Source organism: Sitophilus oryzae, unplaced genomic scaffold, assembly GCF_002938485.1.
Source record: "Sitophilus oryzae breed Bouriz unplaced genomic scaffold, Soryzae_2.0 scaffold_1801_pilon_pilon, whole genome shotgun sequence".
Lineage (NCBI taxonomy): Eukaryota > Metazoa > Arthropoda > Insecta > Coleoptera > Curculionidae > Sitophilus > Sitophilus oryzae.
Genome location: NW_022146504.1, coordinates 1,524,854 through 1,549,560, shown reverse-complemented (window position 1 = coordinate 1,549,560; position 24,707 = coordinate 1,524,854). Strand labels below are relative to the sequence as shown.

Sequence of the window (24,707 nt, the reverse complement as noted above, 5' to 3'; positions counted from 1 at the left end):
AATTCCCTTTAAGTTTTCGTGGAAAATATTCTTGAACCTTTTGAGTTGTCCACCCGGCCTCCTCTTACCGTCTGCAAGCTCCTAAACAAAACCGTAAAGCAGAGATTTTGGTATGCGGTTTTCTTGCATTCTGCATACGTGACCAGCTCATCTTAAGCGGGACTTTGTAATCATGACTTCAATACTCTCGCAGTTAGCTTTTTCAAGGACCGATACGTTTGAGACATGATGGAACCATTTTATTCCTTAAGAGTTGTCTAAGATGTCTCTGTTGCAACTTGTTTAATGCGTTCATGTGTCGGCGGTACGGCACCCAGGTTTCGCTTCCATATAACATGGTGGGAATTATTATCGCTCGGTACACCGCAAGTTTCGTTTTTGTGCTCAAGTCATGATTGTAGAAAACCCAGTCTTTTAATTTCCAGAATGCTCTTGAGGCGCTGCTAATCCTGTGCTGAATTTCAGAGTCGATATTGGCCTTTTCCGAAATCAAACTGCCGAAGTAATTTAATTCCGCTACATATTCCAACAGCTCATCTCCGATTTTTATAGCATTGTTGTGATCTTCCGGGGGAGTGCGCATGATTTTAGTTTTATCGATGTTCAGCTTAAGTCCCAAGGCCTCGTATGCCAATGTATATGTGTTCCACATTTCTTGCAATTGTTGTAACGTATTTGCAACTAGAGGACAGTCGTCAGCGTATTGAAGTTCTGTGATGAATCTTGTATGTGTTTTTGCCCTGAGTCTTTATATGTTGAACAGACCGCCGTCGTATCTGTATCTAATGCCCAAACCTCTCTCCTGCAGTTTGCTGTCCACTATAATGGAGAGCGCTGCCATGAATATATTGAATAGGAGAGGCGCTAAGACACATCCCTGTCTAACGCCTGTGTTTGTTAGGAAGGGATCGCTCAGTGATCCATGATATGACACTCGACAGGATTATACAGGGTGCTACAAATTCGAGGTACGAGCATTGGTATCAATGGTATCTAACCGTAATAGATACGAAGATGGTTAAATTAGGACAAAGTTGCGCCTTGGGATATTCACCAAGATGCCATGAAAAAAGTTTTAAAAATTTCAAGGATTGCTTAGTTTTTTTGAAAAAAAAACTGATTTTTTTGAAAATCAATTTTAATTTTTTCTGTCTTTAGTTTTTAGAAAATCAAAAAACTAATTACACATTCTCATAGCCACTTTATTAGGGCTATCTGATAGTATTTTTAGATTTTCAAATTAGCTGATAATTTGTGAGAACAGAGGCCAGCTTATTTTTTTTAAACATGGACCTGCATTTTATTTGAGGTTTTGAAAGAACTACCGTTCTCCTGAGTACGATGATATGCCACACTTTATACTTTTTTTTGTTAAACGGGACATAGGAAGTTACATGTAAATTTTGAAATGGTCAAATATTATCTCCCCAGATAATTTTATGCAGAAGTTGTATTAGACTTTTTTGAAGAGGAGTTAAAGTTGTACTTTTGTCTAGAATTTCGTTTCATTTGGAACAGTCGTTTAAAAGTTATTGGCAAAAATCTATCTTCAAATTAGTAAAATTTATAATACGGCCCAGAGAAACTACAATTAAAATACCAGCAAAAACGTGATTGTGTCATTGTCAAATTCGATGTCACACTTTATTTCGAAAGATTGAAGGTACCAAATAGACTAATTCATAGATAAATGCAACAAGTTTAGATTGGAAAGCCCGTAAAAATTTTAGGTCGCGAAATTATTTTGGGTCGCGACCGTTATACGCGATCTGGCGCTGCTATAGCGGTCGCTAAGAACAACGGCAAACAAAAACAGAAATAATTTTTCTCTTGTCAATGTCAGAATCTTCAAAAATCATAATAATCTTTCAAAATCTAAACCGCTCTCATTAAAGAAATTCCGAAAAGTGTTTATAGCGTCCATTTTCAAAGTAATTATTGCTATCTTGTGAGTTTAATTCAAGTTTTATTTACTCCAACCGGTGATAATTGTGAAAAAGTAGCATTAAAAACTTAAAAAGCTGTGCTGTGAACTGTGAACTGCAAAAACCATCATGGATCGTGGCATAACGTCGGTTTCCGATGTTTCATAGGTATTTCATACATGCGTCCATATATAAAATAAAGTTTCTTGTATGCAATACACTGTATTTTATTTATAAAATTAAACGAAAATAATAGTAAATTTGAATAAACAATATTTGGCGATATAATTCCGGAAAAAGCCGAACCGCTCCGAAATTTTCAAAAGTTTTGGGTCGCGACCGTTGCAAGAATAGCGCCAAATAGTGTTTACATTGTCCTTATGGGCACTTTCCAATCTAAACTTGTTTCATTTATCTATGGACTAATTTTGTATAAACTAATTAGGATTTTCGTAACTCTTGAAAAAGTTACGATGGGTAAACGGCATTTTGCTGGAAATAGTACTCCCGCTGTGTTAGATATATTCGCAGCTCAGCATATACCGAACAAGTCGACAGTTAGAAAGTTTAGATTTTTAGAGTTAGGTAGACAGAGGTTTGAAACTAAAGGCAATGAGGTATTAAGCACACGTGAAGATAAAAATAATTGAACAGGACGAAAACAACAATGACGCGAATATTCTTCATGTTGAAGAAAAGAAAAACATTGACTTCCGTTTAATGGGACAGTAGAAAAATATCACAGGATCTTTCGCTAAACGGCTTCTTCCTGCGGAGCACACTCCAAAACCGTCCTTATGGGCATATTAAATACAGAAATTTAGATGGACTGAAAATGACATCTCTGTGGAATGCCTCCCCTTAACAGCTTTGTATGGTGAGGCGTGAATTTCACAATCATTTGGGGTATTGTTTAGCTGTGAATGGAGGATTATGTACACATTTTATAAAAAGTAACCATTTTTAGTAGTAGTTTTAAATAAAAATAAATGGAGATTATGCACAGAATTTTAAAATATTTTAATTTAATTTTAGTAGTTTTTGACACATATTTACGTTATGGAGAATTTTAACACTTGATCACACACTTGATTTAACATGACAGCGACAAGGAAAAGCAATGTTGCCAGTTCCACTGAATTTTCTTTTTCTGTTTTTTATTTTTATTTTAAAAAAATAACCATTTTTAATAATAAAAATGCGTTGGTAATGTGTGAATGGGAAAACTAAAAAAACAACAGAAGAGTGAAACAAAGTATCCATCAAACAGATAAAAAGAAAAAAAAACAGCCAAACCAACCCAAACCAACCCGACCAAACCAAAGAGTAGATAAGACAAGAGACGACAGTTCGCGCGGTACCTTTCATCACAGAATATCTAGCTACGCGTAGCTAGATATTCTGTGCTTTCATGTTTGAGTGGTGGGGAGAGTGACCTCGTCTTGCTTGTCCCTTTAAATTTTCGTAATTTTTTCGCGGGAAATTTAAAATAGACTATTATTAAAACTTGCCTGTATATAGTGTGACCAACGGATCTGTAGCTACGGGGTATCGGCAGGGGAACGCAGTTGTAAACAAAACACGCCCAATTTCATTCATAAAATAGGCATGGGCGTACGGTGTTTTATGAAAATAATGTGTATCATAAATATAATATTCAGATTAATAATTTCTTCAAAAAACTTTATGCTGTTTGAATCGTTACTGTTGAGTTAGCAGATAAACACACTAAAAGCTTTTATTAAAGCTCCCTTAAATATTTTGAATCATTTTATTATTATGTGTTGTTAATATAATAGAAGAAATAATTACAGCTGGGGGTTGGAACCTTTGGTCTTACACAGCAAAATAAAACACTAAATCAGTACAATACACCAAAAACACTTTTAATTTTACACTGGACGCACGTTTCGCTAACCATGTCTGCCATCAGCAGATGATCAAGACTGAGTCTTGAGGTATATTTATTTATATATCTGTACTAACTATATTTTTTTCTATAATACATAATTTTAGATATAACTATTTCCAGCAAAAAAAAGTCTTGAAAATAGTTAACTTTGGAAGCGCAAACAAAACATAATTTTACTCACCAGTAGATCCAATATTGCCTATTACACCAGATATGGTATCGCTCCGCCAGCACTTTTTAAAGGTTAGGTCATTGTCGACCCATATGTTTCATCCAAATAGATAATACTTGGCTATATTTTCGAATTTCGCGTCTATATTTATATCTCTCTCTGCAATTTAATGGGCCGCTCCATTAATATTTATCTGTTATTTTGACATTTACGCCAAAAAAATTCATTTGATTTTAATACCCCCCTTAGCGTTTCCCTGCCAAAGGAAAATTCGATTCTTCCTGCAATTTTTGCAAAAGCTTTCTAATTGTGGGGACGAGTTTGAATTCGAGATAAAATCTATTTATCAAATTCCTGACCACTTGGAAAAAGTCGTCGTGCGTTTCAACAGCAGTCTCACGTGGTCGTTTCTTTCCAGGGCTGGATATCATTTTATCGGGGTTAGTTTCCAGCCTTTTTTTTTATCTTCTGTGTGAATTTTTTTATAGCCGATACGCTAACTCCGGTATAAAGAAATATCCGCTCAAGTTTACGTTTAAGCGGCAACTTAAGTGAACTCTCTGTGGCTTCTTCGTCGCAAACCCTATTATGAAATAAACCAAATGAGATTTCATCCACGTTTATTTATATTTATTTTAGTTTAGCTAAAATATTTAGGTAAAATGTGTGCTTTTCATTTTAGCCAATATTTAATTTTAATATTCTAATTATATTATTATTATTCTACTTACCTATATAAATTAGCTATTATTTCTCTTGTCTGGCTATGTAGCGTCTTACCCTTAACAAATTTATTCATTTTAAAATACAAATATACGATCAAACTTGATATTAATAATTAAAAACTACGAACGAAAATCATTATAACAAGATAGCAAAACAATAAAACACAACTTAACTATCAAATATACGAAAAATATAGGAATAAAGTTTAGGATAACCGGTATAAAATAATGAAATAAAGTAATAATGATCAAAAGAATGACACCTCCACTGGATATTTCAATTGTATTCAATATTCCTACTCTTTTCAGAAGAGACCGTGAAGTTGGGGATAAAGCAAGCGAATAGGAAAGGCGTAAAAGCCACGGCAACCGCGTGATAACAAATCCTGTGACGTACTCTCACCAATCATGTTCGATGAATAGGCGGCCATGCGCTGCGATGCCGGTTTGCCAATGATATCGTTGAAAAATCTTCAACTTTAAATATAAGCAGATTATACAGAATGAAAGAAATAAGTTATTAAATAAAACATATCGAACAATATGACCTACGTTAAAATTCCTTAGTAATATACGTCAGAATATATGTTAAACACATTATATATAATAAAAATATATTAAATTTATAGTTCATGTCTGGCAATTTTGCAATTTTATAGATAAACGTGGCAATGTCGATTTTTTTTTCTCGCATTCCTTCCGTAGTTTCAGATCCGCTGGTCAAACAGTAGCTTATAAATAGTTACTGTATGGGTAAAGAAATAAACAGAAACGAAAAAAAATGAGTTTTCTAAATATTATATAAAATAAATTATAATTAGAAACATATTTGTCGGGGAATAAAGATAATAAAAGCAATATTTTGTATATCGTTTGTAAACAAGATAAAGTGACCAAGTCGATTTGTAAGAAATGTTTTATTTACGTGTATTTTTTTTTACATATGGACTTGAACAAGTGTAAAATCACAATGTGGAGTTTATTTACAAAAAATAGAGTTGCTCAATTTTTTTTGTAAAAATATATTACAAGCTTCTAACCATGTCTTCGATCTTAGTTTAATAACTTCTTTAAGTCTTCTTTCTTAGTTTAAAACTTTTCAGGATCCTTTGGAAAAGAGTGAAATATTATGTTTGTCGAAGAATAAGACCTATTTTTGCAGTCTTTGTAAGCACACACATTGCCACCATCTCGTCTTTTCCTGCTACTCGTGTTCTATTCAGTATTCATATTTAACAATATTTACAAATTAGTACGCAACAAAAACGATACTAAAATTAAACCTTAAAAACTCTCAAAACGATAATATATCGAAAAACTCTGAAAACACACTTTAAAAAGGCAAAAATGGAAGAAAACAACTAATCAGATTTGTTTATGTTTAAGCTTGATTAGCACAGCTGATTAACGTCCTAAAATCATAGGTTATATTTTAGATTAGATAAAATACGCCGTTGTCAGATTTTGAGATTTTATCTGTTTATCTTTGAAATCGATCGATTCTTTGATATTATCAGTACATTGCGAAAAAAGAACCTAAACCAACCTAACTAAAAATTTACATTATTTCCGTATTAACATACGTTACTTATATCCTTCTTATATTATTAATTAATTTTCAGAAAATCTTGTTTATTTTTCAAAGAAATATACTTGGCAACAGACAAAATGGGACTTAATAGGACCTTTAAATTTTAATATATCTGCGTCTCTCTCGCGAAATTCGACTTCTTTGTTCACTGTCGTCTCTTGTCTTATCTACTCTTTGACCAAACCCTAACCAACCGATACAAAACCAACCAATACAAAACCAACCAATACAAAAACAAACCAACCAATACAAAACCAACTCAACCCGAGCCAAGCACATACCAAAGAAATGAAAACACGCTTACAGCGTGTTTTCTTTGCTTTGGAGGCTTCCAGCTTACAGCGTGTTTTCATTGTTAGAACTATAACTATAGCAATTGTCTCACCTGCGCGGTAATTTAGCCAATTTGATAAACTAAAGTAATCTAATTCGTATTAAAAAAACATTTTAAAATCCATGACGTCATTTTTTTCACTAAACAAAAAAGATGCATGAAATTCCGGATAATTTACTGGCTGATCTGACAACCATGTATCAATTCGCAATATTTGTCAAAATTCGACCTTCACTACTGTCAGCGTGAACCACAGATCACGGGGTAAACATAGAACGGATATAAATGGGATATAAACAAGTCCGCGACACTTTCATTATCGGTTATGGAATTTGCCCTGGAATTTGCTACAAAAATCAAATAACAACATTTTTAAGAATATTTTTTTATGTGAAACATGTTTTTTCGCATCAGATTCTAGTCAAAGAATCCAAGAAGTTCATTTTAAGGTAACATAAACTTCATTTTCTAAGAAAAATCGTGTGTCAGGGTAGTTCACCGAAGCCACATTTTATTAATTAGCATATTTTATTAAGGTTCATTTAGTTACAAATATTTCTTTTATTCTTTTCACTAATAACTACACATAACTACATAAATTCTTGTAAACAAAAAAAAATATGACATCGAATTTAACAATGACAAAATAACATTTTTGCTAGTATTTTAATTGTAGCTTTCTCTGGGCCGTATAACAAATTTTTAATAATTTGAAGGTAGATTTTTGCAAATACCTTTTAGATGCCTATTCCAAATAAAACAAAATTCTAGGCGACAGTACAACTTTAACGCCTCTTCAAAAAAATCTTAATACCATTTTTGCATAAAATCATCTGGGGAGATAATATTTGACCTTCTCAAAATTTACATGGGATTTCCTGTCCCGCGTTCCGATGCACCACACGGACATATTCTTTATCTGTGGCTAATACTTTCCGAGATACAGCCACGAGCCATTCTTAATGCACAATTATTTCGATCATTCATGACGCGGAATCACACTTCTGAAGTGTTCAATGTCAATCCCTTAATAGCAAGTCAATATGGCGTAGATAGAGTGTATAAGGAAGACAAAACTTGCAGCTTTTATAATAGAGTTACATAATTTAGAAGGGCAAGAGTATACTATAAGGAAAAAAGTATTGGTCCAAGTTCAGATCTTCCAGACTTTAAAATTAAATTATCAAAATTAATTAAATTATTTTAAAATGGACAGTCAAACTACCGCTACCTCTTCATACTACCCCTTGTTTAATTTCGAGGATCAATCTGCGCCAGAAATTTAGGCAGATTGGAACGCTTCACTCCATGCCACGCGCAATTCACACGATACGTATTGCGAGACGTTCAGTCTTGAATCGGAGTGAATGACTGTACGCGAAGAGCCCGCATTACATTTAAAACTTCCTTAAAAAGTCGAAAATAAAAATAATAATCGATTTTTATTCCCGTAGGAAACTTCTACCAAGTACAGCTCCATGGTTATGCATATTCCTGCTCTGCTTGCCTTCCAATGAACAAAATCATTGCCTTACCCATCACAATGGAAATACGCAGACTGTGACCATGTCGCTCACTCATTCATCGAGACGAATTGCTTCAAGAACATCGCTTGGAAATAATATTAATTTACAAACAAATATACGTGTTAACAGAAAAACGAATGTTTCTCTCGTTTAGTCTGAAACATAAATTTGTAGACTGCATTAAATAAATCAAGCAAGAACCAATAAATTGACAAATTGACAACCAGATCACATACACCAATGGAGATATATATAAAACCGGGTTCATAGCGTCCTACGCCTTACGGTACCCAGTTGCCAGCCTTTCCTATTTTCCTAATCCCCTGGATGAAGATTCCTCTCCGACATAGCTTTATGTATTCCACAGATCCATGTTGCTTTTTGCCTTCCCTTTTTCCTACTTTCTGATGGTATCCATTTCAAAACTTTCTTCGGTATTCGGTCCTCACTCATTTTTTCCATGTCCATCTCGAGATTCTCGAGTGCTAATAGTCTCTATTCCATTCTATTAGCGAGCTGCTATGTTTCACATCCATATAAAACTATACTTTTAAAGATGGAATTATAAATAGTATGTTTTTTTCAGCTTAAGGCCCAAAGCTTCGTACGCCCAGGTATATGTGTTCAACATTTCTTGTAATTCCTGTCAAGTTTTTGTAACTAGAGCGCAGTCATCAGCGTATTGGAGTTCTGTGATAAATTTTGTACGTGTTTTTGCCCTGAGTCTTTTTATGTTGAACAGACCGCCGTCGTATCTGTATCTAATGCCCAATCCAGTGGCGCATCCAGAGATTGAGTCTGGGAGGGGTAGTGGCAATATTTAAATAAAGTAATATATTTAAATTAAATTTTCTCTCAAAGGTATTGTGACTATGGAAAAAATAAACTTAGATTGTTTTGGATTTCTTTTGGAATTTGATTGACATTATTAATTTATTTTGTAACAATATTATTTTATACCAGATTTTCTTATTTATAAATTTCTTGGGAGAGGTAATTACCCCCATTACCCCTCCCGTATATGCGCCCTTGGCCTAATCCTCTTTCCTGTAGTTTGCTGTCCACTATAATGGAGAGCGCTGGCATAAATATGTTGAATAGAAGAGGCGCTAAAACACATCCCTGCCTAACTCCTGTATTTGTTAGGAGAAGTGACACTCTTGACTTGTTCTTATGGAGGCTTTTACACACTAGAAATTTGTTGGGTACTCCGAACTTTTTCATAATTGCCCAAAGTGCATCTCTGTTCACAGAGTCGAAGGCTTTTGTTAGGTCGATACCAATTATTATTATTAATTATTAATGAAGCAATTAGTGAAGCTCTTGGTATTATTATTAATACCAAGAGCTTCACGTGCAGCCATGTGCAGACATTCCAATATATGTTGATAGAGTTGGGTTGTTGGCATTGTCAGATACTGATCATTTAGTGTTTGATCTAGACGACTCTGGAAGAGGATTCTGGTACCTAGATGCATATAAGCTATCAAGATTGTACTTATCTTTCTTCTCGAGATGGCAGTCTGGGATGGTTATTCGTTGCATATGTACTTATGTTGAATTTAAAAATTTTCGAGATTAGCAAATAGTGGTCGGTCCCTCTATATATCCTCGTATCTTTAATGTTCCATTTGGAGTCTTGTTTTATGGAGATTTGAATAGGAAAACCAACGGGGATTTGAATAGAAATATTCATTAAGCCATTATTTTATATTCATTAAGACATTATTAATGTTATACATTCCGGTAAAACTGAATAATCCAAAATTTTAAATTTTAGTTTAAGTTGAGAGAACATACATCATTTTATACCTTTCTAAAGTCTAGTGGATTAATGTTAGCTAAAACTGAATGAGAAATGTATTTCCCAAATGAAGTAAGCATTCTACCAAATTTTTTGGTAGAACTTGTATTGTCACAAACAGGGTATTCAACCAACTACTCTAGTTGCAATATTGTTCCATATTTCTTTCCTCTCTCCTTTGTCCTGTTGCAGAGCTTTCAATTAATTCATACAAGTTGCTCTGTTCTAGGACTTCTAAGCTATTTGAATGGCTTATAGTGTACTGCTGCTTAATTAATAACTTTTGTATATAAATATATTTTTTTATCCCTCTAATAACTTTAACTTGAAATTTATTTTAGTCTGTAACGCTTAATTCAGAAACTTTTTTGATTCTAAAGTGTCAGTAGGTATGTCACATTTTCTTTTCTCAGAAAGAGAACACAATAGGCCTCACAGATCGCAGTGTTTCTGACAGAGGACGATTCCTTATTGTTGAAAAAAATCTCACATTTTCGCTACTTTTGACAGATATCTCGGTTTTTGTTGAAATTGAATTTCTTAAGTAATTTTTTTCAAGGACAGTAATTTTTGCTATTCTTTATTTATTTTTGTTAATTATTTATTCTTAGAATCGAATTTGTTTTTTAGTATTCATTTTAGTTCATGTTTTTCTGTTCTAAAAACTAGTTCTACATCAATCCGGAATCCTATATAAGGAAAAGTCAATCCCAACATCTCGGGATTACTAAACTCTACCGGGATTAAAACTCTTATTAACTGGAAAAATATAATGGCAAAAAAGTCTCAAAATTGACTGTCAGGTATACGTTAAAGAATATTTGAAAATTTAGCGTGGTATAAGAAAATTATATTACAATATAGTAATAAGTTGCTTTTTGAATACACTGTATATGACACATGCTCAAATAAGTACCTTAAAACTCGGATTGATTTGATTATCCCTACACTAAATTTCAATTTTCGTGCAATGTGCGAAGCGTATTGCGAAAAAATATGACCCTATATAACTTTATAAGATTGTAAGGAAACGTTAGCAAAAAAATTATATAGAAATCATACTATATTTTAACACAATCAATAACCTGAGTGGTGTGGCACTTTTTAAAAGGCTGAAAAGATATGGAGCACAGAGCCGAGCATTCAGGACAAATTTTCGCGTTTCGACTCCGAATGAAACGTTCATCGCGAGCAGAGAACAAGCGTTACATTACAGTGCTCAGCTCAAGTCAATCTCCTACTTTAGATTTAAGGTAATTTAACTTGAACCTAGAGATCCATTGGCGTTCCCAGTTTACAATGCAGTTTACACTAACCCACACCCGACCCGGTTGTTTTTATCTTACTAGTTGATTAACCCGAAACTAAAAGACTGGTCCTAAGGAATATAATTGACAGAGTTATGCAATAATAGAGGACGTCGCGCGTCGGTTGCTGTTAGTTGCTGTAGTTTGGGAAATGTTAACTATTGCTAATAATGATAAATATAAAATTTAGTAAGAAAAAAATGATTTGTTGATTATTTCAATTTCTAATTATCATTAACCGATAATTTTAAGGCTCCCGAGTAATTTTCGATGTCCTCTATTATTGAATTACCATTTGCATGAAAAGGAAATTGTAAATTGAATCGTTTAGTTAACAAATATTTTCATTATTTTTTTTTGTGCAGTATAGGTGTGCATGTATTATTATTTAAACAAGAAGGATTTTAAAAACCTTAAAATAAAATAAATATGTAAAAATACAAAATTTATTACTCCATTTAATTATTCATAATTATGAGAGATATTATGTCCCTTAAGATTGAATGTTAGGATGATGCAACAACTTGTAACTCAGTATCCTGTATTCTGAAGTCTTGCCTGCAAATAAAATCTCTCTATAATAGACACAACGGCGTCATTTTGGTTTTGAAATGTGATCGATGACATTTACCATATAATTTTACATATAAAATGACAGCGATCTTCATTTCATAGCCATCGCTGACGCCGTTATTTTTTCGATTATATGGTATTGTGCGTCTCAAAAGTGACTTACCCCCTATAACTTTTTTATTTTTTCAGATAAAAAAACGAGAATGAGTATTTTAGTATGACATAAATTAGGATTGATTGACGTATTCAATTGTTTTTGGTCCATTCCTCTGTTTTACCGGAAATGACTACAACTTTTGATTTTTAAGTGGAACCCTCAGTATTTTTTTACTTTATTTGATAGAAAATGACACTCTGAATCGAATTACATATCATATTATGTCAACTTCTGACATTTTCGCTTTAAAAAAAATCGTATTTTAAATTTCAATCTAGAAAAAATAGATTTGATCGTCTAATGTTTTTCGTGTCTTTTCCTGGCCAGTTAAAAGATGCCCAATTCGTATATTTAATCATATCTCAATTTTTTCAAACGGAACGAGGCACAGTGCTTCGTCCCATGGACAAAAATCGAAAAAAAAAACTTAAAATTTACTAATATCTGAATATGTAATTTTATACTTATAGCAATGTTCAACCATCCTGTATATTATTTTTCATAAACAGCGTTTTTTTGTTAGCAAATATTTTCACTAAAATAAATTTTGCGATCAATGAAAAGAATAACATTTATAGTAGTTCTGTATATGGAGTTAAACGTAAACGAATTAGTACGTACTTAATTGAAAGCCACTATGGATATTGTTAAACAAGGTATGTACTTTAAATTTATTTCTAAACAAGTTCGTGATTGTTTAGTTTTTATTTATTTTTTAAAATTATTCTTAAATGGGTATAAAAATTTTACGTTTTCAAACTTCAAAAAGGCATTTAAAAAAAACATATCAAAACATATCGTATTTATTGAATATTTTTGTTGTCATATTCATGCACTTTTAATTTTTGTATAGTTCACCTGCGTCTGCTTGCGACGAACTTTATTTTATAATACTTTTCAGATGGAGTAAAATTGATAAGCAATGCCGATCTGGTTAATACTTGGCTTGATCATAAGGACAAGAACTCAAAATTATTTGTATTTCAAAAAATGTGTTCTTTATTAGATATTGATGAACATTCCACTCAAATGAGACCATTTGTGCCTGAAAAAGCCCACTATTTTGGAGCGAAACGTCGCATAAAAAGTTTCCATCTTTCAATTTATTATAAAACCTCATACCCAAGAAAACGAAAAAATAATATATTGATATGGTCTATTAAAGAGGTAACTATTAACATCCGAACCCCTCATACCAACAAAAAGAACAGTAACAACGCGAAAAAGTAACATATTTGAAAATGATGTACAGAAATATCTTATATGTGCGGATATTTCATCTACCTGTGATTTGGATACTATAAATTTGGAAGATTCTGTCAGCAGTGATTCTTCTGAATCAGAGTAGTTACGATCTATGCATTTTGTTGTCCTAATGTAAATTTATAGTATCTTGTTTTTTTTTTAATTAAATATAGCATTAATGTTTCTTTTTCATTAAAGAAAAACATTTTTATCTTATATTGGCTTATATTGTAGGAATCATGTTCTAATGTTATTCCAATTCTTTTTTATCACAGGGATTTATTTAATACTTACACCGTTTTCATACTATAAATTATTATTTCTTAGATGGAACACAGCTCCCACATTTTTATTATTTATAAGATTTTTTTTCATAAACGTGGGACTAAGAACATCATCATTTAGTACAATGAGAGTACTCATCATTTGTGTCAAATAAACCTAGTTTGAATAAATTACCTACAATAAAAGAGAAGTTTTGCATTTTTGTCCTCTAGAGCCATATGTTCGAAGCACTGTGCGAGGGTTCATTAGCATATTTGGAAAAGCATTTTTTTACGATTAATTTGGTACCACATACTTGGTATTTCGAGTCAAATTGTGGTTATGAACCGCATGTTACAATTTCAAAAAAACCATATGAGAAAATTTCAAAACTTGACATATGATATGTCATTCTATTCAGAGTATCATTTTCTATCGAATAAAGTAAAACAAACGAAGTAATTCCGGGTGAAACTGGAAGTGACTAAAAACAACTGAATACGTCAATCAATCCTAATTTATGTCCACATATGAAATCTCGTATACCAAACAATATACAAATATACAACCACAATATACAAACATATACCAAATCTCGTTTTTTTATCACTTTTGAGACACACCCGGTATTATGTATATATCTTAGTCACATAGTGTATTCTGTCTTTTCATGAAGATCCTAGGTCACTTCATGAAGGGTCGGTTAGGTTAGCAGTTTAGTTATGTTATTAGAGGCTATTTTTTTTCATTAAGTGACTAGGCTCTTCATGAAAAGACGGAATACACTATGAGACTACGACATATACCGTATGATCGAGAAAAAAGGCGTCAGCGATGGCTATGAAATGAAGATCGCTGTCATTTTATATGGGGAATGTCATCGATCGTCATTTCCCAGCCAACTGGACGCCGTTTTTTTCAATCATACGGTACAAAAAAATAGAAAAATATATTGTACAATCAATATAAAAAATTAGGGGTTATATTTAATAGTATAAAGTTCAGTTGTATATTAACAGAGATCATTATATGTATTCATTTTAAATTATTTATTATTGGTAGAATTGTGTTGATAAATTTGTATGTACATATAAATGTTTTGTTGGTTTAATTTTTGTTCTGAGTGTTTAAACTTATTATAAATATAATAAAAAATAGGTATAACTAGAAGAGCTTGGAAATATACCATTTTATAAAGCAGTATTCATAACAACCCTTATACATGTTGGAATGTGTAACCCATAATACTTATCTTTTTCACTATAGATGTTAAAAATGTTGAAAACATTTAATAAGTGTATTAATAAGATTGTGCTAAATAAAATAGTACTTGGTAAAGTTTTTTATTACATAAATATTCAACATAAAGTTAGTGGTTGAAAACAGTTAATTTTTATCATTATTTTTGTGTGACTATGGGCACGTTTTGCAGAATTCACCAGTTGATACACTGGTTGCACCAATAATCTATCTACTCCATAATAATTTTGTGCAGCCAGTGTATCAACCAGTGAATTCTGAAAAATGTCCTTTATTACAGGTAGTAGCCATTAGATCAAAATGTTATGACAAAAGCAGAGAATAACAACCGTCTTCTCCATCGTCTTCTCTAAACCAAAAACAAATTGAGTATTTTCCTCATATAGCCTACTGTTTTTAATTGGTTACAATCGTTACAATCAGAGAATAGGTACATTAAGTTACAATTGAAGACATGAGTTGAGAAAGGTGTCATATCATGGTCATATCAGTTTTATTCAGTATTTTCCTTTGACAAATCTATCCTCCAATAGACTCTAAATATCAAATATAAATATCATAAAGAATATCCTAGGTGATAAAAGTATCATACAATTATATAAGAGTTTCTTGCCTTGAACTGCTAATATAGAAATTAATTCCACGCTGTGTTCGTCATAATGTGGATCAACCTGCTCTCACTACCGGTTTCGGGGCCCTACCCCATCATCAGGTGAGCTTGGGTATCTCCACAAAACGACGAGCACAGCGCAGAATATATAAATACGACTTGTCGTAAAGTAGCGGTAAGATATTAAGTCCCGCATCGCGAGATAGTGGCCTGCGTGCAATGGTAGTACTTTCGTACCACCGAGGCACATCTATCGATAGTAAATAAAGACTTTTTCGGCTAGCCCAAAATTAATAATGGAAAATAAATTTCTTGCAGTTTTTAGGTATATAATAAAATTATATAAGAGTTTCTTGCCTTGAACTGCTAATATCGAAATTAATTCCACGCTGTGTTCGTCATAATGTGGATCAACCTGCTCTCACTACCGGTTTCGGGGCCCTACCCCATCATCAGATGCAGTGGCGGACTAAGCCTGTCGGGGGCCCGGGACGGCAAAGCTAAATGTGGCCCCCGGTCTGTTCAGATAATGATATACTTCTAATGCACATTTTGTAAATATGGAATGACGTATGTATAATGGTTGACAAAATTCAAGTATTTATATAGGGTGTCCCAGGCTAAGCGTGCATTAGAAGTTTCTAGATAACTACAATATCTAGATCGGAGATTTTTTGCACATCATTGTTTCACAACGAGATCTATCGATTAAAAACATTTTCAATATGGTGGCACTTTCGGAAGTACCGGAAGTTGACAGCAACTTTCTTATTTTAAACGGGTGTCCTCATTTTTTACATACTTAAATTCTCTGTAAAATTTTATGAATTTTGATATTAAACACTCTATACCTAACGTTAACTGTTTTTGAGGAAAAAAAATATTTATAATTCTTGGACAAAAAAAACTTGTCAAAAATATGTGTATAGCCTAAATGTCAAATTTAGTGATTAGTCACTGTACCATAAAGAGAAGACATGTGGCTATCTATTTCAAAAATTCTGAATAAAGCATTGTGGCCGAATATCATATAATAATGGCCGCAGCTGATATGGAATTGAGCGACTAAAAAATTATCATAAATCATTTTTTTCAAATAGAAATCCACTAGCGAAAAGGCCTTTCAATTAGTTACTTTTTGAACTATACATATGTTCCTATACCGAAAATAAATTGTTCTTAAGTTATTTAAGATTTAGTTAAAAGCGTATATAGATAAAGCGCATATTTTTCTTGATTTTAACCAGTAGGCCTATGACTTTAAACGTCAACTGATATAAAACAATAGTTTTGGCCATGTCATATTATGAAACTTTGTTCAAAAATCGGTATATTCTCGATAATCATTTCCAAGCCAACTTTGCGCTGTTTTTTTTTTTCGATTATACGATACATTATTAATAATATCAACTATTAGATATCACTAAAGATCTAAAATACGAAATATATTTTTATAAATCACTTTTTAAACTTTTAAGGCAGCAGTATTTATTTTTTTGGCAGGTAGTTTTTTTCGTCCAAAATTTTTAAATATTTTTTTTCCTCAAAAATGGTTAATGTTAGGTATAGAGTGTAACATCAATATCCATAGAATTTTACAGAGAATTTAAGTATGTAATAAAAATGGTGGCACCCATTTAAAATAAGAAAGTTGCTGTCAACTTCCGGTACTTCCGGAAGTGCCATCATATTGAAAATAATTTTAATCGATAAATCTTGTTGTATAACAATGATAACTCAAAAACGATAACATCAATTTTTTAAAGCTTATTATAATATTTTTAAATCGGAAAACGAATACAATTTCAAGTCCTCCAAGACTCGAGGGGCCCCTTCGCTGTCTTAGACTCGTGGCCCCCGTTATACTAAAGACGGCAGTACTCACCATGCATCGGTTAGAAAGCTAGAATACAAATTATGTTGTGCATTGGTTGTATTTTAAAATGTTTATTCAGTAAAAATAAATAATGAAACCATTGAAATATAACTTAAAAGCTAAAATAAATAAATTCAAGTTTATATTCATAATTATTGTAATCTATAAAATTATGAAAAATAATAATTACTCAATATTTTAAACAAAGAAAATTGCCCCTTGATTTAATTTCCTCAATAGAAAATGATATTGAGAATTACTGGGGCCTGATAATTGATAATTAAGAAAATAGCTGCTTCTATTTATACTGTTTATAGTATGCGTATACGTATGGTTTGCATACTCCACTTACAAATTGCTTCATAACTACTGAACATATATTGGTCTTATTTGCCAGTTGAATAAAAAATTACTTATTGAGATTTGGAGGCCTCCTAAAAGACGGGGCCAGGGGCGGACCGCCCCTTCCGCCCCCCCCCCCCTCACCCTTAGTCCGCCACTGATCAGGTGAGCTTGGGTATTTCCACAAAACGACGAGCACAGCGCAGAATATATAAATACAACTTGTCGTAAAGTAGCGGTAAGATATTAAGTCCCGCACGCTACTGCCGTTGCCGTTACCCGAAACTTTAAAGAAGCGACATGACACCTTTATCCACTCACGTCTTCAATTATTATAATATGAAATTATGGAAATGTGAATAAACACACAATTACCTTTTTCGTTCACGCAATATAAAATATAAAACTCCAGCATTAATAACAAATAAACCTAACATTATAACACCTGGCAGCACCAATTCTAAAAATAAACATACATTTTTATATAAACTACAAATTAATATATCTTTACCTGAAACCATTATTCGAGATTATTTTAGAAGCTTTATAAAGTTATCTATTTACATCAGAAATTGTATTATAAAATTAATGAAAATTAACTTAAAACTGCGAAATTGCCAGATCTGCATTAAATAAAACTTAAATAAAATATCTACTTTTGTTGGCTGTTGGCTTTGTTCCTTAAATTTCTTTTTTTTAAGTCAACGTCTCCTCAAGGCGTCTCCTCTTTGCTGCCAGGGCTAATCTGAACGGGACCTACTTTGTTTACGCGGAATCCGAACCTCGGTCCTCGGCCATATTAAGGATTATGGTTTATCTTAGTTTTGTCTTAGTGGCCTACCGACTAGGAAGGGTCCAAAAATCGCCTCTTACTCAGAAGCACTCAGGAGATATCCGATCTCATCCGGCCTCAAACCGGCGTCAATGAGCAGTGTGTATGTGTGTATCAATAGATTTTACACTCTTGCCATGGAACAACAGCACGACACAGAGTTTCGAAACGGTCGATCCACGTCGATCCACTAGTATTACGTTGCTTAACTTCGGTGAGCTAACGGGAACCGGGGTTTCGACGTAGCTGGGCCTTTGCCCTACTTTTGGGTTCAAATGGTATTCTGATTTAAGATTTAAGTACGGTGTTCAAGCATAGAGAAAATGTTTAACCTCTCATTTTGCTGCTAGGGTTAATCTGGACCAGAGAAATAGAAGGGATAGAGAATGAGCGTCAACATGCGCAGAAGGTCTAATCAAGTTGGGCGCCATATTCCAGGTCTTCCTGTCATTTTGTATATAGGTGGTAATCTATAAGTAATCAAATATCAATTTGCTGTTTTCAACCATACGGGGGGCAATTTAAATTTAGTGAAATTCTATCATTTATATGGTTAGTTAACATTAATATGATTTATTTAATTATCAGTTTCAAAACTGCGTACAATATTGGTATATAATACACTAAATATACGAATATTCTGACAAAAGACGCTACGGACAGATGACCTTTTCGTCGTAAAACACTCGAAATGATATTAAATAAGTATTTACAATATTTCATGTTTACTTGTACTGAATTACGCGTTTCAATTTAAAATTTTTGCAAATTTGGTAAAAATTGTTCTAAACAACTTTTTGTTCAAGTTGTATATTCATAAAAAACATTTGGTTCATAATTATTTTTGATGATTATCTACCTTGTATTTTTAATATAAACCTAGAAAAAATATGTTTTTGTTTTATTTTTTTTATTCGTCCCTTCAAATTATGTTTCAAAAACTGTTACATAACATGTCCTCTAACAAATATTTTCATAATACATAAACATCATTGATTTTATTAAGGGTATTATTATTAGTATTTATCCTGGTTTTTGTCGACAATAAAAACTCAATCTTGTAATAGAACATCAATTTTATATTTCGTAAAATTATTTTGATACAAATTCGATTTGTCAAAATTCAAGTCATTAATATATTGATAAACAACCCAAATTATTCCTAAATATTTTATTATAAACAAAAACTGTTACCGGTAAGTTTGTAAAACACATTATGGTTTGTCGTAATACTAGAAAAAATCATTTATTTTTTGCACAAAAGAAGCTTGTCGATCCTTATTTGTCCATAACAAAATTCTGTATGTACATATACCTAATTTATTATTAAGAAAATTAGATTATATGATCTCAGAATTTTAAGAAATTTTTTTTTAAGATAAAATAGTTTCTTCTCAACTGTAATATTGTCAACTTTGGCCTGTATTTTATCTATTTAAAAACATGGGATTGACAATCCCCTTACTAAAATACATACTGGAAGGTACCGATTAAGTTTCATTGCATCAAATACCTTTACTATAAATCCTGGCTCACAACTCACAATTTAAGGCCATTGCAAAATGCTTTTGAACTTCATCATAGATTTTACAAGAATAAAAGTGTAATATTGAAACAAAGTAACACTGTAAGCTTCATGACTAATAGTCTCATTTTTAACACTCTTTAAATATCATCTCGTTAACAATTATGAATATTATATGATTTTTCTCAGTGATTTGTGGCACAGATACAAATTAATATATGCCCCATAACAGTTTTTAAATAAGAAACTTCTGCCTACAGATTTAATTTTCTTATTGGCATAATACCCTTCTTCCTATATAAATCTTGCCATTTTTTCAGTCCAATGTTCCTTGTTTTTACAGTTGTAGGAATACTAAAAATGTTGACTATAGAACTTGATACTATGTTTGAAAAAGCCTTCATACCTGTAACTGTGCATAAATCTAATTAACTGAATTCTCCTCCTCTTGACACTCTGAACACTGCTGCTGCTAATGTTAGAAATATTAAGCACAAAACTACAACTACCTACAACAAACTTTACAATAAAAATGTTAAATTTTCGCTGTTCGATTAAAATACCCTATCTTATGTTTTCTTTCCTCCAAATAATCTTCTTGTCAAGTAAGGACCAATCTTATTTGACATATTTCTGGTACACATGAACTTGTGCTTTCATGGACACTATAAGAGTGCACTGTTTTACAGAAGCATGAACATTGATTCCAAGTATCTTCTTCCTCCACACGTAATAAAAACATCCTCTTTAAATGGCCACATCATACACTTATTTTTGACCATTCCCAATTACAATCACGATTTTTACAAATCGCCTTTAGGAAAACTAAAACTAAACAGTTTTGGATCATCTGTAAACACGATTATGCTGTATAAACTTACACATGAAAACTAATCATTTTTCCCGGCGTATTAGCTTTCTTAGAATGACTATGACAATATACAATAAGCCTTTTTGAATTAGTGTTTAGAATAATTGAGACTCTGATTGAGATAATAATAAATTTTAACTAGATAACAACAGATAACAACACGAACGAAAAAAAAACAAAACAAACAGATGTCAATTAAAGAGGGGAAGTGACAGCGAGACCTGGAAGATGTCTGCCATCTTGCCGTCGACAAAAATTTGGATGCGCACTCGTCGAAGCTCATTCTCCCACTTCCATATCTCTGATCTGGACAGAGGTCTATTTGTTTACTCGGAATCCGAACTGCGGTCCTCGGCCATATCATGATCTTACTCACTATTATTCACGAGATATACTCCTTTGTCCTCGAACCTTTTACGCGGATTGCGAACAGGATATAAATGATATAATATTAGCTTTTTTCGTTTTCCTGTTATTATCGATTCTGAATCGTCCTAGAACTCTCCAGCGCATGCGCAAATGAAATAATGTCTTCATATTTCCTTCTGCGCATACGCATCACAATTATTCTAGGACGGTTCAGAATCGGTAATAACAGGAAAACGAAAAAAGCTTATATATTTCTGCAGTTTAGCATCATCAACGAGTTGTCACCAGGGTTCGGAAGTAGTTAATTAAGAGGTAATTTACCTGATTAACTACGTGTAGTTTTTCTTCAAAAACTACGTCTTTTCCCGTTCATTAGCTACATGAAAACTACGTTAATAAACTATGTATTGATATTATGAATAATTTTCCTTTGTATGAGGTGTAATAGAGATAATATGATGTAAATATTATATTTAAAGCCATATTTCTTCTGTTTTCTTAAATACATTATGTATTTTAAAGCTTCAACTTATTAAAACCTCACCTCAAACCTTTGAAATTTGAAAGTTACATACATAAGTTACATAAACTACACCCTCTACATAAACTACATTCACTACATGTAATGTAGTTTATGTAGTTTTTAAAAGTAACATGTAGTTTTCCGAACCCTGGTTGTCACCAACCAGGGTATGACTCATGGTACAAAGAATACAAGGTATGATATTGCGCAGGTTGGTCACTACGTCACAGGTGATAAACGGCACTATTGGTCGGCAAGCTCTGCGCGCCAATTTCAAATTGTCAAACAGATTGTGTCATCATGGTGTCATCTGTGAAATTTGATTGTGTCAAAATGTGAAAATAATTTTTCAAATGTCAAGCTCGATATCAAAACTATGGAGTCTAAAAGGAGGAGGCGAATCGAACGCAAAAATTATGGGCCCAGTTTTTGAGATCTAAATGAAGTTCGAAAATCGCCGTTAGGGGCGCTTGTGATGATTGGGATACTAGAAATACACAGCTTCTTATGGCAAGAATAACTATTTTGTTATAAATTATAGATCGCCGTTAGGGGCGCTTGTGATGATTGGGATACTAGAAATACACAGCTTCTTTATGGCAAGAATAACTATTTTGTTATAAATTATAGAGCCAAGTTAATATTTGGGCATATTTTTACCAGAGTTAGCTTTTAGAAACGTGGTTTTTCTAATTGAGCAATGTGCGTGGCTAAAATTGTGAATACAAAACCTTAAATTTGAGTTTGAAAAGTTAGTTAGGTTATATTAGATGCCGGTTTAATATATCCTTTCCTAAGTTGATATTATTATAAAATGTTTTATTATGTGGTTCTTTTTTAGTGCATACACGACCGAAGAAACATATAAGCTGCTAAAATAAATCTTCCCTAGAACTGTTGTACAAAAAAGATAGAAGTTCCAGCAACAAATTTATCACCAGTTCAACCTTTGATTTGATGTAAACAGTAATTGTTTCTTGATGAGAAATGCGAATGAAATAGTTTATGGTGTGATTGTGTTAGTGTTTTATTAATAGTTTTGTTGATGCAGTTTAAAGGTTCATAGTTTTTCATTAAAACATTTGAAATTGACATGTTTACATGCAGTTTAGTGTGATACCATTTTAATAAAACATTAAAATCTTTCGAACTAGTAGTGGTTTTATGGCGATTGACAGATTGAATAACGAAAATTAAGAGTATTTTGGTCAGGAATAACTTAATCATAAATGGAAACTGAAGACTTAACGTTACTTCATTGCCAGATTGAATAACGAAAAATAAGTATTTTATCAGGAATAACTTAATCATAAATGGAAACTGAAGACGAGCGTTACCATTGCACCCTTTGATCGGTGTTATCTATTCCATAACTTTTTATAGCTGAAACTAGAGAGTAGGTATATTGAGCTGAAACGTTTCCTGTGTTCAATAGCGTTTTTTCATAGCGTTGAATTGTAAGTTTTAATGTCATTAGCAAAGTTTTGCAAATTGTCACTGTTTCTCGTAGACAATTAAATTCAAGATATATTATATTCAATGTCACCTAATAATTGTAAAGGTTTTTCTATTGATATTCACTTTATTAATATAAGGTAGGTTTGTAAATAAAATATTAATGAATAAATAATGTACTCAGTTTATTTCAAAAGCACAAAAAATACAGAGTTGTGAATATGTATATACGCTGACTTTTTCATCATATAAATATTTATTTAGCAATATTAATACATTACAACTTTTGTTTCTATTAACTAATTCCACTAAATTTAATAAATAAAATATACAATATATAAATTTAATATACAATTTAGCACTTAGATATTAAATATCTATATGTACTATGCCAAAAAATAAAACAGGAACATCATATTATATCAAGAACACAAAAAATTACAATTTAAAAAAGGTTTCCTCTTTCTTTTATTACTAGAGAAATATGAAGGCAGGTTAGGAAAAATTCTTGGAATTGAACCCTCCTTTAATAATGGTCTACCCCGCTCAATTCTACTGATAGTTCCGTCAGTTAATTTGATCTCATAATGAGTCAAAATATCTTCATCTAGAAAATGTAGTTCACAAACAGCATCTTTGCTGCTAAGTGTCTTGTCTGATCTGGGTATCGCCTTTTGCCACTGCTGTAGCAAGCTAGGATCCTAATAAAAGATATATAATTGTTAAATAAAATAAAAAAAAAACATTTTTCACTATTAAAGCTGTTATTTTGAGAATACGATCTTGAAGTATAAATATTTAATATTCACTTTCAATAGCACTGTTCAAACTGTGGTTAATATAGGTACATGTCAACAGGTAATTTTAGCACCTAGTAAGTATTAAATTATTTTAATTTTATAACAAGGCCTCCTAGGTTATGTTATACACATGTTGATTTTAGGCTATATTTCCTATTAATTTGGTTTATAATTTAATCTGTACACTGACAGTATATAATTTTAATGTTTTTCTTAACATCTATCCATAATTTTTATAAATAAATAGTCATACTACTTACATTAGGAGCTTTGAAAAGGCTTGGGTTTCTTTCACCCCGTTCTTTATTTGCCTTGTTTTTATTGGGATTCCCACTTGTACAGCCAGGTACAAAGCAATTTCTACCACGACTCATTGTTGTACTGCTAAAAATTCAGTAAATTAACTATAAATTTTATTAAAAACACAATTAAATCGTATACTAACAATGAAAATGTAGTATCCCAGTCGATCGCAGTGCCTCTGCTGTCAAACCGAGGAAGCTGCTTAAAAGTGGGGACAGAAATTTCAAATTTGCCCATTGCCGATAAATCTCCTTTTTTAAGCCCTCCATAATCAAAACATAACTTTTGGGGCTATGTCCTAATTCTTCCCTATTTTAGGTCTTTTTTTATTAGTGGCAATTGAACAATATGGATATTTTTTTGTATGGCGTATGACGTCACAGGTGGTATGCGCAAACTTAAACGA

At 32.3% G+C, this 24,707-nt stretch overlaps 2 protein-coding genes and 2 long non-coding RNA genes across 6 annotated transcripts in view; 2 read left to right on the top strand and 2 right to left on the bottom strand.

Moving 5' to 3' along the window:
• Positions 1 to 8,810, top strand: part of LOC115883009 (cardioacceleratory peptide receptor-like) — a 115,745-nt gene extending 106,935 nt beyond the window's left edge. For both annotated transcript variants that reach the window (XM_030901281.1, XM_030901280.1), the window contains exon 10: positions 8,114 to 8,810. In XM_030901281.1, the coding sequence (XP_030757141.1) occupies positions 8,114 to 8,339 (226 nt within the window). In that variant the 3' untranslated portion in view covers positions 8,340 to 8,810. The remainder of the gene's footprint in view (positions 1 to 8,113) is intronic.
• Positions 8,811 to 11,728: 2,918 nt separating this feature from the next.
• LOC115883000 lies at positions 11,729 to 18,348 on the bottom strand. Its single transcript, XR_004050309.1, has 3 exons — positions 18,135 to 18,348; positions 17,999 to 18,083; positions 11,729 to 11,854 (listed from the first exon to the last, which is right to left on the bottom strand). It is a non-coding gene; the product is annotated as an uncharacterized LOC115883000 (long non-coding RNA).
• Positions 18,349 to 22,343: 3,995 nt separating this feature from the next.
• Positions 22,344 to 22,841, top strand: LOC115882975. Its single transcript, XR_004050301.1, has 2 exons — positions 22,344 to 22,494; positions 22,585 to 22,841. It is a non-coding gene; the product is annotated as an uncharacterized LOC115882975 (long non-coding RNA).
• Positions 22,842 to 23,595: 754 nt separating this feature from the next.
• Positions 23,596 to 24,571, bottom strand: LOC115882996. 2 transcript variants are annotated; one of them, XM_030901270.1, is made up of 3 exons: positions 24,444 to 24,571; positions 24,259 to 24,382; positions 23,596 to 23,899 (listed from the first exon to the last, which is right to left on the bottom strand). In XM_030901270.1, exons 1-3 carry the CDS (start codon positions 24,536 to 24,538, stop codon positions 23,621 to 23,623), a joined length of 498 nt encoding a protein of 165 aa, XP_030757130.1. In that variant the 5' UTR covers positions 24,539 to 24,571; the 3' UTR covers positions 23,596 to 23,620. The 2 variants fall into 2 exon arrangements, with proteins under 2 accessions (XP_030757130.1, XP_030757131.1); XM_030901271.1 differs by having other exon boundaries at positions 24,259 to 24,379.
• Between the last annotated feature and the right edge of the window lie 136 nt (positions 24,572 to 24,707).